This window comes from Engraulis encrasicolus, chromosome 9 (genome assembly GCF_034702125.1).
Source record: "Engraulis encrasicolus isolate BLACKSEA-1 chromosome 9, IST_EnEncr_1.0, whole genome shotgun sequence".
Lineage (NCBI taxonomy): Eukaryota > Metazoa > Chordata > Actinopteri > Clupeiformes > Engraulidae > Engraulis > Engraulis encrasicolus.
Genome location: NC_085865.1, coordinates 1,490,221 through 1,505,220, shown reverse-complemented (window position 1 = coordinate 1,505,220; position 15,000 = coordinate 1,490,221). Strand labels below are relative to the sequence as shown.

The window sequence follows — 15,000 nt, the reverse complement described above, 5'->3', positions numbered from 1 at the left end:
TGGTTTATTATTTATTAATATTCATGAGAAGATCAAATTTGGCAATAGGCAGCACAGTTTCAATGAGCAGAATAGTTGCAATACCTACTCTGGCCACAATCTTACACAGTGCACCTTTACAGTAAGTTCTATTCGGAATTCAGTGGACTTAGTTTGTAATTAAATGTCCCATGTAACCGTGACCAATGTGTCGTGTGTGTCCCCCCCCCAGGTGCAGCCCCCCAGGGAGAATCTGGTCCCGGATCAGAAGGAGATCTTGTGGAACAGCAAAGAGGGCTTCACCATCCGCACCCCCACCATCTTGCACACCGGCCTCTTCTACTGCCAGGCCACCGTCGCCGGGGTGACACACCAGCAGTACTACCTGGTGCACAGGCCAGGTGAGGGTTGGGTTGGTACACAGGCCAGGTGAGGGTTTGGTTGGGTTATACCTGGTGCTACCTGGCCAGGTGAGGGTTGGGTTGGGTACTGCCTGGTGCACAGGCCAGGTGAGGGTTGGGTTGGGGCACAGGCCAGGTGAGGGTTGGGTTGGGTACTGCCTGGTGCACAGGCCAGGTGAGGGTTGGGTTGGGTTATACCTGGTGCTACCTGGCCAGGTGAGGGTTGGGTTGGGTACTACAGTGCCTGGTGCACAGGCCAGGTGAGGGTTGGGTTGGGTTATACCTGGTGCACAGGCCAGGTGAGGGTTGGGTTGGGTTATACCTGGTACACAGGCCAGGTGAGGGTTGGGTTGGGTTGGGTTATACCTGGTGCTACCTGGCCAGGTGAGGGTTGGGTTGGGTTATACCTGGTGCTACCTGGCCAGGTGAGGGTTGGGTTATACCTGGTGCGCAGGCCAGGTGAGGGTTGGGTTGGGTTGGGTTATACCTGGTGCACAGGCCAGGTGAGGGTTGGGTTGGGTTGGGTTATACCTGGTGCACAGGCCAGGTGAGGGTTGGGTTGGGGCACAGGCCAGGTGAGGGTTGGGTTGGGTTGGTGCACAGGCCAGGTGAGGGTTGGGTTGGGTTATACCTGGTACACAGGCCAGGTGAGGGTTGGGTTGGGTTGGGTTATACCTGGTGCTACCTGGCCAGGTGAGGGTTGGGTTATACCTGGTGCACAGGCCAGGTGAGGGTTGGGTTGGGTTGGGGCACAGGCCAGGTGAGGGTTGGGTTGGGGCACAGGCCAGGTGAGGGTTGGGTTGGGGCACAGGCCAGGTGAGGGTTGGGTACTACAGTGCCTGGTGCACATGTAACGGAGGCTAACTAGCACAGAGTTGGCGTGGAACGTTGGCAAACCTCCCTCCGATAGCCTCATACAGTCTCGTGCCGTTGGGCCGAGAGACTAGTCTCTTGGCCCAGCGGTATCGTACTGTGTCTCCCATTGCCGAACCGTTGTAGTTGACGAGGTCGCACGTTCGATCCCCGAGGGGGGTGAACAGGTGCAAGATGACCTCCGTCACACACAGGCCAGGTGAAGGTTGGGTACTGCAGTGCCTGGTGCACAGGCCAGGTGAGGGTTGGGTACTGCAGTGCCTGGTACACAGGCCAGGTGAGGGTTGGGTTGGGTTGGGGCACAGGCCAGGTGAGGGTTGGGTTGGGTTGGTGCACAGGCCAGGTGAGGGTTGGGTTGGTGCACAGGCCAGGTGAGGGTTGGGTTGGTGCACAGGCCAGGTGAGGGTTGGTTACTGCAGTGCCTGGTGCACAGGCCAGGTGAGGGTTGGGTTGGGTTGGTACACAGGCCAGGTGAGGGTTGGTTTGGGGCACAGGCCAGGTGAGGGTTGGTTACTGCAGTGCCTGGTGCACAGGCCAGGTGAGGGTTGGGTACTGCAGTGCCTGGTGCACAGGCCAGGTGAGGGTTGGGTTGGTGCACAGGCCAGGTGAGGGTTGGGTACTGCAGTGCCTGGTGCACAGGCCAGGTGAGGGTTGGGTTGGTGCACAGGCCAGGTGAGGGTTGGGTTGGGTTGGTGCACAGGCCAGGTGAGGGTCGGGTCGTCTCAGAGGCAGCACAGTCTTATCCCAACTCGTCAATTTCTGACCACCATTGACCAAGTGGCATTTTTTGACGTCGAGGGCATACCTGCCACGTTGACTAGGTGGCCTAAACCCAGACCTTTCTCTAACCCGAACCATCAGTGAATTTATGCTGCCACAAGGGGGCTCTTTTAATATGCACGTCACTTTTTGACTGCAAGGGCATACTTTGAACGTCAAAAAATTGCAGTCTGGTCAAAGGTAGTCAGAAATTGATGGGTTGGGACAATGCACTGTAGACAGACGTTGTCCAGATGTACAGTAGAAAGTAATCAAGTGTTCAGTAGTTTTGAACGACCAATCATGCATTTGAGTATTCAAATAGAAGTAATTAGCAGTTTTATATATATTAAATATTTATTTAATGTGCAGTAGTTCTTGAAATTTATCAGCTGCCATTGTAAGATTTGTTTTTAATTCGGCCTTCTATGCTGTTTGCAGTGTTCTCGATAGACAAGGTGTTCCTGAATGCCAGTCGCCCCCTGCAGGCGTTGCTAGGTGACCGGCTGGTCCTCAACTGCACGGCCACCGCGCCGCTCAACACCAGAGTCAACATCCGATGGAGCTACCCTGGGGAGGTCAGTCAGTCACACACACACACACAGACACACACACATACACACACACACACACACGCACATACACACACACACACACGCACATACACACACACACACGCACGCGCACGCACGCACACAGACACACACAGACACACACACACACTCACACACACACACACACACACACACACACACACACACACACACACACACACACACACACACACACACACACACACACACACACACAGACACACACACACACAAACACACAGGTCAACATCAGATGGAGCTATATCCTGGGGAGGTCAACAGGGGTGTGATTCTCGCACTGAATTGCACTGAAAACGACAAAGTAGCTAATGTAGTTGAGCACCTATGGTTTCGAGAAACCCACCCCAGAAGAGATGTCAAAAGTAAAAGTAAAAGTTAAAAAAAGAAATACAGTTTCCTTCCAACACAGGTAACTTATCTGAGTAAAAAGTTGACCAAGTGTACTTGGCTTACGGTTAGCTGACTCTGCACTGGTTGGATCAAGTTTGTGGTAGGTCCTTGTTAGGTTTTTAGTGTTTTTCAGTAACAACACAGTCTATATGCCTGATTAGGTAGGATGGCATACATGGTGTAACAGCTATGTAATATCATGTGCAAGTGTTGTACTTATACCATGAATTTAATTTTACATTTACTTTTGACACACTTTACTTTATGTAAAGTTTACCTGATGCAGGTCTAGGACCGAGACGTTGTCTATAGAAGAAAAACAGCTATGGTCGGTGTGCGGGAGTTTTTTTCCAATCGTCTGCAAAGTGACTTACAATTGACAATTTCTGTGTGATCCATCCCAAAGGGCCTTCGTAAGATCGGCCAGGTGAACCGCATGGAGATCCGGGGGCTTCAGGTGGTGTTCCACAGCATCATGACCATCTCACACCTCCGCAAGTACGACCGGGGCATGTACGTCTGCCACATGAGGAACGACCGCGCCCACGCCTCTGCCAACACCACCGTCACCATATACGGTGAGGGACCAGACTTACTAAACTACATCGATGGCAGTTGACTTTGACAGCTGCCTGCTACATACTACATACGTAGTTTTAACGTTTTTTTATGTTTTAACAGTAATCATCAGTTCACACCAGAATAATATCTAGTGTATGTAAAAACATCCTGTTCTTGAACATGTTTTTTCCATCTCTAGACCAGCCCTTCATCCGACTAAAACACAGAAATGGATCTGAGGTGCAGGCGTTCAAGGGACAGAAGTCCTTCCGATTGGCCCCCAAAGTCAGAGCCTTCCCGACTCCAGAAATCATCTGGTAAGGTTAAGACTTGTGTCTAACAAGCTGTATACCTTACTGTGACCAAAAGTATAATGACCAAGTTTTAATCTGTTACTTAAGCCACTCTGTAATACCATAGCAATGTTGTTATGATGTAGTTGAGTCTTTTCAGCAAGAAGGGGATAGGCTCGCTAACGGGCCAATCTGCGCAAAGAGGCTTTTGTGCAACCTAATGAATCACTCAGTTTGCAGAGAGCTGATTTCTGTGCCTGACTCTTGTGTGTGTTGTGCTGGGCAGGTTGAAGGATGGGGTGGGGGCATCAGAGAAGTGTTCCTGACTGTTGTGTGTGGTGTGTGTGTGTGTGTGTGTGTGTGTGTGTGTGTGTGTGTGTGTGTGTGTGTGTGTGTGTGTGTGTGTGTGTGTGTGTGTGTGTGTGTGTGTGTGTGTGTGTGTGTGTGTGTGTGTGGTGTGTGTTGTGCTGGGCAGGTTGAAGGATGGGGTGGGGGCATCAGAGAAGTGTTCCTGACTGTTGTGTGTGTGTGTGTGTGTGTGTGTGTGTGTGTGTGTGTGTGTGTGTGTGTGTGTGTGGGGTGGGGGTGTGTGTGTGTGTGTGTCTGTATGTGTGTGTGTGTGTGTGTGTGTGTGTGTGTGTGGTGTGTGTGTGTGTGTGTGGTGTGTGGTGTGCTGGGCAGGTTAAAGGATGGGGTGGCGGCATCAGATAAGTGTTCTTGACTGTTGTGTGTGTGGTAGCTCAGGTGGTAGAGGAGCCGTTCGGCAACCCAAAGGTTGCAGGTTCGAGCCCCGCTCTGCCTGACCCCATCGTTGTGTCCTTGAGCGAGATACAGTACTTCACCCCAAGTTGCTCCTGGTGGCAGAGTGGTGCCCTGTGTGGCAGCCATGGCCACTGGTGTGTGAATGAGAGTGTGAATGGGTGAATGTGAGGCATACAAGGTAAAGCGCTTTGAGTGCTCGAAGGAGTGGAAAGGCGCTATATAAATACAGTCCATTTACCATTTACCATGTGTGTGTGTGTGATGTGCTGGGCAGGTTAAAGGATGGGGTGCCGGCATCAGAGAAGTGTTCTTGACTGTTGTGTGTGGCGTGTGGTGTGTGTGTGTGTGTGTGTGTGTGTGTGTGTGTGTGTGTGTGTGTGTGTGTGTGTTTGTGTGTGTGTGTGTGGTGTGCTGGGCAGGTTAAAGGATGGGGTGCCGGCATCAGAGAAGTGTTCTCGCTACCACCTGGACGGCACCTCCCTGCTCATTCGGGACGTGGCGGAGGATGACGCCGGAGTCTACACAGTTCTCGCCGGGATTCAGAAGTTTGGACTTTACCAGAACCTCACAATATCACTGGTGGTGAACGGTGAGAATAATGTGCTGTGTGTGTACGGATGTGTCTGTTTATGCTAGTAGTACCCCCACACGTCTGTCTCCCTTTCCAACAGCACTCAGTGACCAGTTGGAAACAAACTGTTGTGGAAATCTCACTGTGACAGCCTGTGTGCAGTGTTGCCAGATGTGTCTGAATCCCGCCCAAAAAGTTCTCAAAAACCGCCAAAATGTGCTAAATTCCGCCCAATTTCGACAAATTGCATTGATTTCTATGGGCCCAAAACGGCATTGAAAAAAACGCCAAATGGCAAATTTTTCCCATTTTTACCCACAGACGGCCATCCCAAGTAGGCCAATTGGGCGGGTAAAGGCCCAATCTGGCAACACTGGCTGTGTGGGTGTTTCAGTGTAAATTGTGTAATCTTCAGCTGCTGCACGGAAACACATTTGTGGTTTGACTGGCTTTTGTTTTCACAACCGCAGTTTTGGTCATTTGGCAACGAGAAAAACAAATTATTGCACCATAACACACCAACTACACCATTCATCTATTAATCAGGGTATGACTTATCCTTTCATTCTTTGGAAGCATTTCAGAGTGAAAGCAGAACATTGAACTTGCATCTTGACGTTCTCAATCAGAAATCAAAGCTAGGCATGGTAGCAAATCCAAGCCACTGTAGGCATGGTAGCAAATCACATTCTAGCACAAAGACACATACAAACATGCATTTTATCGAGCCAGAATACACAATGTGCCAAAATACAATGTGCCAAATAAAATGTTGTACATACAGTACACAATGGTTACATTTAATAGAAATGGCACTTAAATAGCAAGACAGTTGTTGTAGCATTCCCTGGGCCGGACCAATGCCCAAGCTAGATATGGCTGTAGCCACCTGCCTGGGGGCCCCCCGATTGGTCAAAAGTCAAAATTTGCAAAATTGTGACAAGATGTGATATTGAAAAAAATATTTTGTGTGAAGTGTAGTTTTAAAACTTATTGTTAATCCTCCTGTCCATAGTTGGCAGACATATCTTTAATTCCTAGCTCATAATTATGACACTGCCTTTGCAATTTCGTTGCAAAATTTGGCTTCTGGGGGGCCCCACAGCAACCTGTAGCCTAGGGGCCCTGGGCCATTTTAATCTGGCCCTGAGCATTCCTGTCTGTTTCTATGGCTGTTTGTGGATCATATAAGTGACCATGTCCGCCCCACCCCCATATGCCCCCCCCCCCGTGTCTCCGTACAGCGCGGCCGCAGATAGGGGAGAAAGCTGTGTTGGTGCAGGATCCCGGGACAGTTCGGCGAGGGAGTCGACACGCAGTCCGCTGCACCTCTCATGGGGTACCGCCCCCCCAGGTCCAGTGGCTCTGGCACCCCTGTCCCCCTAAAGGCCGGTGAGTCACATGCAACACACTCTGCACTTTTGTTTTGTTTTTTTTTGTTTTCAGAAAGTGCGCTCAACTCCCAAGTGTTTTTTTACAAGGTCTTCGGGTGCGATCAAACAACGACGTTCATATTTTGTAGAAAAGCCGCACTCTCGGGTGTGATTCTTGTATTTTATTTTATTGGGTTGGCATGACAGACAGATATTTTGGCCCAAGCCTTCTTCAGCCAGGCCAGTGCCTTTACCGTTAGACACTCCGCACTTCAGACACCAATGCGATTTGTCTTTCACCACAACATAAATGATTCAAGTATGCTGCTTTTCCAGCTGCATCAGCAGCTCGTATCCCCTTTATTGACCTCTTTCATCCCCCAAAATTACGGTTTATGTGTGGTGTGATGCTATAGATACAGTATTAGCTGCTAATATAATGGTGTAGGTAATGTAGCGTAGATATTAGCCGCTAATATAATGGTGTAGGTAATGTAGCGTAGATATTAGCCGCTAATATAATGGTGTGATGCTATAGATACAGTATTAGCCGCTAATATAATGGTGTAGGTAATGTAGCGTAGATATTAGCCGCTAATATAATGGTGTAGGTAATGTAGCGTAGATATTAGCCGCTAATATAATGGTGTAGGTAATATAGCATAGATATTAGCCGCTAATGTAATGATGTAGGTAATGTTGCGTAGATATTAGCCGCTAATATAATGGTGTAGGTAATGTAGCGTAGATATTAGCTGCTATTATCTCGTGCAGGTGTACATACAGTATGGCAAATCAGTGTAACGTAAAATTTGTACAGGTGTTTTTCAATTGCAAACAAATTACAGACTACCAACACCAGTGTTTCATGTGTATAAACAGAAGTATACATTCACAATGCCAAACAATATCTAGACTTTTTTCCCCCATATATTCCTTTATAGCCCGTTCATAAACGCTTAACATACTGTATGGTGCGTAGGCTACAAGTGAACGTCTGGAAATGTGTCGTGCCCCATAGATAGGCATTTGGTCATGCAGGACCTCTTTGATCTTTGATCTCATTGTTTGCTGGCTAGTGGACCACAATGAAAGGCACACAACACATACAGTAAACTAAACTACACACTCTACAACACGTAGAGTCAACTAAACTACACACTCTACAACGAACATACAGTAAACTAAACTACACACTGTACAACACATACAGTAAACTAAACTACACACTGTACAACACATACAGTAAACTAAACTACACACTGTACAACACATAGCCTACAGTCAACTAAACTAAACTACACACTCTACAACGAACATACAGTCAATACCATTTCAACACACATCCTTATAGACACACAACACATACAGCCAACTAAAGTACACACTGTGCCAACACATACAGTCAATACTATTTCAACCCACATCCTCAACGCCATTATGCCATTATACAGTCAATACTATTTCAACCCACATCCTCAACGCCATTATGCAATCCTCACGCCATCTCCCACCACTATGTGAGATTTTTTTTTCATTTTTACGTTTTTAACTGATGGGGTTTGATTTGTGTTTCTGTCTCAAATTTGAATGGAACTTTTTTACAAACTGTGTGGCGAAGTGTGGTTCCCATGTGTATTTGTGTGTGTGTCTGCTTGTATAGGGGTGTACGCATGTGTATTTGTTTGTGCATGGGACATGTTTTGTCTATTCCCGTGTGGTCTCAGACGAGGCTTCCTCTCTGCATTCAGAGCAGATGTGAGGGGAGCCCTTTCATGTTTGCGTGTGCGTGTGTGTGTGTGTGTGTGTGTGTGTGTGTGTGTGTGTGTGTGTGTGTGTGTGTGTGTGTGTGTGTGTGTGTGTGTGTGTGTGTGTGTGTGTGTGTGTGTGTGTGTGTGTGTCTGCGTGTGAGAGAGAATGTGTGCCTGTTACAGCAATAAAATAGAATGTTAACTCCCATTCTCACACAGAGTCAATAGATTCATATTTACAGAGCTGTAGTATTCGAGTCCAGACTTGGACTTGAGTCTGGGTCAAGTACATTTTTCTAAAGACTTGTACTTGACTTGGACTTGTCGAACTTGCCAAATATCGCCCACGTCTGTCTTAATTTTATTTAGAACACTGGTCATCACATATTCTGAAGTGGAGATTTAATCCAATAACATACTAGTTTTTCTTCACATGAGTTCACCTTCAAACATTCATGTTATTGTAAATAATAATTGTCATTGATTTACACTAACCAACATGTGACTCGGACTTGTTTTGGACTCTACAAATATGGACTTGACTACAGCCTTAATGCATATTTGTATGTTTGACGTCACAGCTTAATTTTCCAATCAAAAGGGTCTGTGATTCTTATCAGCCAATCAAAAGGGTCTGTGATTCTTATCAGCCAATCAAAAGGGTCTGTGATTCTTATCAGTCATGAGAAGATGAAAGCAATGTTTGTCTTTGGGAGTGTTCCAATGCATTCCGTTTTTCTACCTAGAATATTCAATTTTCCAAAGTGAAAATGTAAAAAAAGTTTACGTAGAAGTAATAAAGTCAAGAGGAAGTAGAAGTACTCTTACAGATGTAATCACAACACCAGTGGTATATTACAAAGTTAAAACCATGTAATAGCGTACTACTAGTGTTGTAATCACACCTGTAAGAGTACTTCTACTTCTACTTCATACAACCTGGTTAGAGAAATGTCTCGATGTAGCAAACAGACTTGGGTATGGTTTGCTTTCGTTTAGTTCTAATAACAACAAAATAGACAGTGAAACAATCACCGCCCGAGCCGACCCTGAACATGCCACTTTGGAGTTAAACTTAAACGTTAACTTTCGTCCAATTTGGCTAAGTTGTTATCATATCAGAGCAATCTTACCAAAGCAGCACAGATAAAAGGCTTTGGACCAACTGATATGGTGTGCACCCTAGTATCGTAATTGCACTCACACCATCGAAAAGGGAAGGGGATATTTGGTACACACCAATTCCTGTGAACGCACACTTCGATACATGTGCATGAATGCACACACACAGTCACAGTTGCATACAAGCAGATGAAGCGCAAAGCTATTGTTATTGTCTCTGGTACAGTAGCTACGGCACAGTTCGACAATACGGAAAAGACCCCCTGCGGATACGCACACACACACAGACACAAACAGACGCGCAATCATTTGATCATTCCACACATGCTAAGTGCAGGAGCTTGTTTTGGCTAGTGGCTCTGTCATTTCGCATCTGTTTTATACATCAGCTGAAGAAGTTCGATTGAGGATGACCTCACTGTTATCGCACCTGTGCGATATATATATATATATATATACTACAGTACGTGTGTGTAGCATGACATAGTGGGAGCATTTGCCCTCCGACCCTACACACTCACACACTCCTTCCTCCTCGACTCCTGGTCAATTGTGGCTGTTTCTCGTACACATCCCCTTCTACAAAGTCTCCATGGGAACCAGCAACAGGTCATTCATATACACAGTGGCTAGTGGCAGGGCCGGGTACAGCTTTGGCTGAGCACCAGAATGAAGTCATCTGAAGGCCCCCCCCCCCCCCCTCNCCAAACCAATACATGCAACGTATTGAGAACCTCTCCCCACTCTCTCCCTGGGCCTGGGACAACTGACCCCTTTGCCCCCCCTCACCTTCCCTGACAGTGGTTAGTGGTTAGTTACTTTAGGGGTGGATGGGGGTGTGCAGAGAAGGGGGGGGTGGAGGGGGGTGTGCGGAGAAGGGGGAGGGTGTGTGTGGAGGAGGGGGGTGTGCGGAGAGGGGGGAGGGGAGCTCTAGAGCTGCACTATTCATTTCAACTTCCTGCCGCTGCTATTAGTGTCGCAGGACTGAAATGTCAATTTCCTCGCTCACAAAGCTGTCCTGTCAAGAAGTCTCGTCACCACTTAGTCACAAAAATACTCCGCTAGTAGACGCTTCCTTTTTTCACAAATTCCTCTACCGTGAAAACTTGATGTCTGACTCAATGGTTTGTCTGACTTTCTTAGAAATAAATGAACAGTTGTTCCAGGATGCAGTTTCTTTATCACGGGTTGAACTGATCAGAGCATAGATTACAGAACGGAGATGATTTATGCTCATGGTTACTGTTAATCCACCCACAATCCATCCTAAAATAAAATGCTAAAGCAATACAGTACTAAGTCCTTTTCATGCCCTGCTGTAAAGACGGTAGTGAAGTAAGTTCAAAAGTCATGCTGTTACGTGCTCATGACCCCTTGAAGCAATTTTAAAACAAGTTGGAAAAAAAACCTACGTAATGCTGCTCATAAGATGTTAATTAATTACATATTCATTACACATTACACATTCATTACACATTACGCATTCATTACACATTAATTACACATTGCACATTACACATTGCACATTAATTACACAATATACATTCATTACACATTACACATTCATTACACATTACACATTACACATTCATTACACATTACACATTCATTACACATTACACATTACACATTCATTACACATTCATTACACATTACACATTCATTACACATTCATTACACATTACACATTACACATTCATTACACATTCATTACACATTACACATTGCACATTCATTACACATTTATTACACATTCATTACACATTCATTACACATTACACATTGCACATTCATTACACATTCATTACACATTCATTACACATTGCACATTCATTACACATTACACATTGCACATTCATTACACATTCATTACACATTCATTACACATTCTTTACACATTACACATTCATTACACATTCATTACACATTACACATTCATTACACATTACACATTCATTACACATTCATTACACATTACACATTCATTACACATTCATTACACATTACACATTACACATTACACATTACACATTAATTACACATTACACATTCATTACACATTAATTACACATTACACATTCATTACACATTACACATTCATTACACATTACACATTAATTACACATTACACATTACACATTCATTACACATTACACATTAATTACACATTACACATTACACATTACACATTCATTACACATTACACATTCATTACACATCACACATTCATTACACATTACACATTACACATTCATTACACATTAATTACTCATTATTCTGGTGCAGGTGGGTCAAAGACGTGCAAAATGAAATTGTCATTCAGTGTAGCGGATACCTTCTGCTGACGGTAACGGTAAAAAAACATGATTTTTAAATTGTTTCAAGTGAATGGATGACAGTCCAGGCTTTCATGAATTCACTGGAAAAAATAAATCAATAAAAAGTGTCATGTTTTTTACGGTTACAGTCAGCAGAAGGTATCCGTTGCACTGAAGGACAATTTCATTTTGGGCGTCTTTGACCCAGGTGAAGATTATGACGAGGGGTTTGGGTTTTGGGAATCAGCCCCCAATGTACAGAATGCATTTCATCTGCAACTCTTCTTGTAGACTTGACTGTCTTAAGTATTAAGTGTGATTGTGACAGGAGTGATGTTTACAGCAGTGAATGGAGTGATGTTGTGTGGCTGGCTGGTTGCTTCGACTCCTGATCGGGGACCCCCTTACTCCTTACTATCCCTTCTAGCACCCCGACACCTCTGGCCTGACGCCCTGCTGCAGGAGGAGAAGGAGGAGGAGGAGGAGGAGGAAGAGAAGAAGAAAGAGGAGGAGGAGGAGGAGGAAGAAGAAGAGGAGGAAGAGGAGGAGGAGGGGCGGGGGGCTCTGGAAGTGCGGCGGTCCGGACCGAGCCGGGCTGACAGTGACCGGAGTTCTTTTTTTTGTGTGGTTTTCGGGCCCCACCTCACCTCGTCTCGGGCCCCACCTCACCTCGTCTCGTCTCGGCCCCCGGCCCCCGGCTCCGGCCATGGGAATGGCAGAGCGCTCTTATCTCGGCGAGGCAGGAGGCGCGGACGGGCAGGAGGCGCGGACCGGCTTCCTGTGAGAAAATCAGAGCGCTTTTCCTCTGGTTGTTTGCCTTCCTCTCCGGCGCGGCGCGGCGCGAGACGACTTTGGCTTCCCAGCAGCGGGACTGTCCCTCCTGTCTTCAAACGTGGCAGTCCGCTTCCTCACAGGGCTTGATCTATTCTTGAGACTCTCTCTCCCCTCACCTCCCCCCCACCACCACCTCCACCTCCACCTCCTCCACCTCCACCACCTCCCCTCGCTCCACCTCTACCACTACCATCACCATCTCAACCTTGGCCTGCTTCACGGCACCACTCCTCTGCCTCCTTCCTTGACCCACCCCTACCCCACCCCCCCTACCCCCCCATCTGTCTCACCTACCAAGTGTCGTCCACCTCTGCCGCCAACCCCCTCCAACCCCCCCCCCACCCCCCCGCACAACCAAACCCACCCCTCCCTCTGCACAACCAAACCCACCCCTCCCCATCCTCCCTCTGCCCTCCACCCCTCCCCATCCTCCCTCTGCCCTCCACACCTCCCCATCCTCCCTCTGCCCTCCACCCACCCCCCAGTGCACATCCACCCCCCCCTTGCCCCCCACCCCCCGGGGCCCCTACCCTCATCCCATCCTCCCTCTCCCATCCCATCTCTGCACCGCACCCATCGTCATCCTGCAGTGCCCAACCCAACACACCTACCTCTCCGCCACCTATCACTCCAGAAGAAAAAGACTCTCTCCGTCACCAACACCCCTACACCCCAGAGACTCCACCTCCCCCCCTTCCACTCCCCATTCCCCCTTTTACCAAAAAAAAGAAAAGAAAAGAAAAAGGAAAAAAAAGGGCAAAGCTGTTGGCAGCGCCTCCAGAGACAGAGACTGACAGAGAGACCGTGACCTTGCGCAGAGACACAGTGACCTTGCGGCCCGCATGACCTTGTAGCAGCAGTTGCATGCTGGGAGCATTGTCAAGAGGAACACTGACCTGGGCCACAGGGTGTGTGTGTGTGTGTGTGTGTGTGCATGTGTGCGTTTGCGTGCATGTGTGTGTGTGTGTGTGTGTGTGTGTGTGTGTGTGTGTGTGTGTGTGTGTGTGTGTGTGTGTGTGCATGTGTGTGTGTGTGTGCATGTGTGTGTGTGTGTGCATGTGTGTGTGTGTGTGCGTGTGTGTGTGTGTGTGTGTGTGTGTGTGTAATGACCAAAGAGGGGCAGCTCAAGCAGACATGAGGAAGAGGAAGACGGCGTGTGTGTGTGTGTGTGTCTCCCCCACTACGGACAGATCTGCTACTTAATTTATTTGATTGTGTGTTTGATTCTTGTCATTGATTTTATTGATCAATTTACTCTCCCTCAACAGCTAGAAGTTCTCTCCCTCCTCTCGTGTTATGTTACATGTTACATGTACACACACACACACGCACGCACGCACGCACGCACGCACGCACGCACGCACGCACGCACGCACGCACGCACGCACGCACACACACACACACACACACACACACACACACACACACACACACACACACACACACACACACACACACACACACACACACACACACACACACACACACACATGTCTTGGTCATATTGTGGTCTGTGTGGAGCATGTGTGTAAAGCATAGCCAGGGGATATTAAGTGTACTGCCACTCTGTAATACATTGCAGCCAGTTACGCATACAAAAGTAAGTTCCCTGCTGCCTGAACCCCTTAAAGGACCAGTTCAGTCAATTTCAACATGCAGTTGTAATACTCACACTACCCTGAACTTGTCAGTACCTGAGGTTTTTTGTCTTCTTCTTCAGCCTTTTCCAAGATCTTGGTCATTGTAATGGGGGCAGCGCTTTGTTTACATTTCAAAAAACATTTTTATTTATTCCCAAAAACATCCAAAAGGTTATACAACATCAGCAGACAACTAGCAAACAGCGGTACCTTTTGGGAAAATATTTGAAGTAGGCCTATGTTAATTTTTTTTTTTTAAATGTAAACAAACGCTGCCCCCATTAGAATAGTTCATATCTCGGAAAGGGCTGAGACGAAAAATGTGGCATCACCGGGTACTAACAAGTCAAGGGTAACGTGAGCAATACAACAGCACATTGAAATTGACTGAACTAGTCCTTTAAGGCGCGCCGTACCTCCTGTGGCACGCTGTAATATACATTGAAAGTTAACTAGCCTAGTACTACACTACTATGACAATGCACAGGGCCTATAGTAATACATTACGACTTCGTCATTGCCATTTTGGCAACAGCTTATTTATAATGCCGTGTCTTAAGGGGGTTAAGGTTGTAAGTTAACACAACTTTAGTAAGCCTCAAGTTGAGTGAGGTCTCGAGCTGAGTTAACTTACAATCTTAACTCAGCAGGGTAACTTAATTTTTTTACGTTTAAAGGTACACTGTGTGAGATTTTTAGTTGTTTATTTCCAGAATTCATGCTGCCCATTCACTAATGTTACCTTTTTCATGAATATTT

At 46.9% G+C, this 15,000-nt stretch overlaps 1 protein-coding gene across 1 annotated transcript in view; it reads left to right on the top strand.

The window, feature by feature from the left end:
* The window catches only part of flt1 (fms related receptor tyrosine kinase 1), a 110,968-nt gene that overhangs the window by 21,600 nt on the left and 74,368 nt on the right, over positions 1 to 15,000 (top strand). Inside the window, exons 5-10 of the mRNA XM_063207505.1 lie at positions 212 to 380; positions 2,454 to 2,590; positions 3,423 to 3,594; positions 3,777 to 3,894; positions 5,052 to 5,221; positions 6,448 to 6,595. Coding sequence (XP_063063575.1) covers positions 212 to 380; positions 2,454 to 2,590; positions 3,423 to 3,594; positions 3,777 to 3,894; positions 5,052 to 5,221; positions 6,448 to 6,595 — 914 coding nt within the window. The remainder of the gene's footprint in view (positions 1 to 211; positions 381 to 2,453; positions 2,591 to 3,422; positions 3,595 to 3,776; positions 3,895 to 5,051; positions 5,222 to 6,447; positions 6,596 to 15,000) is intronic.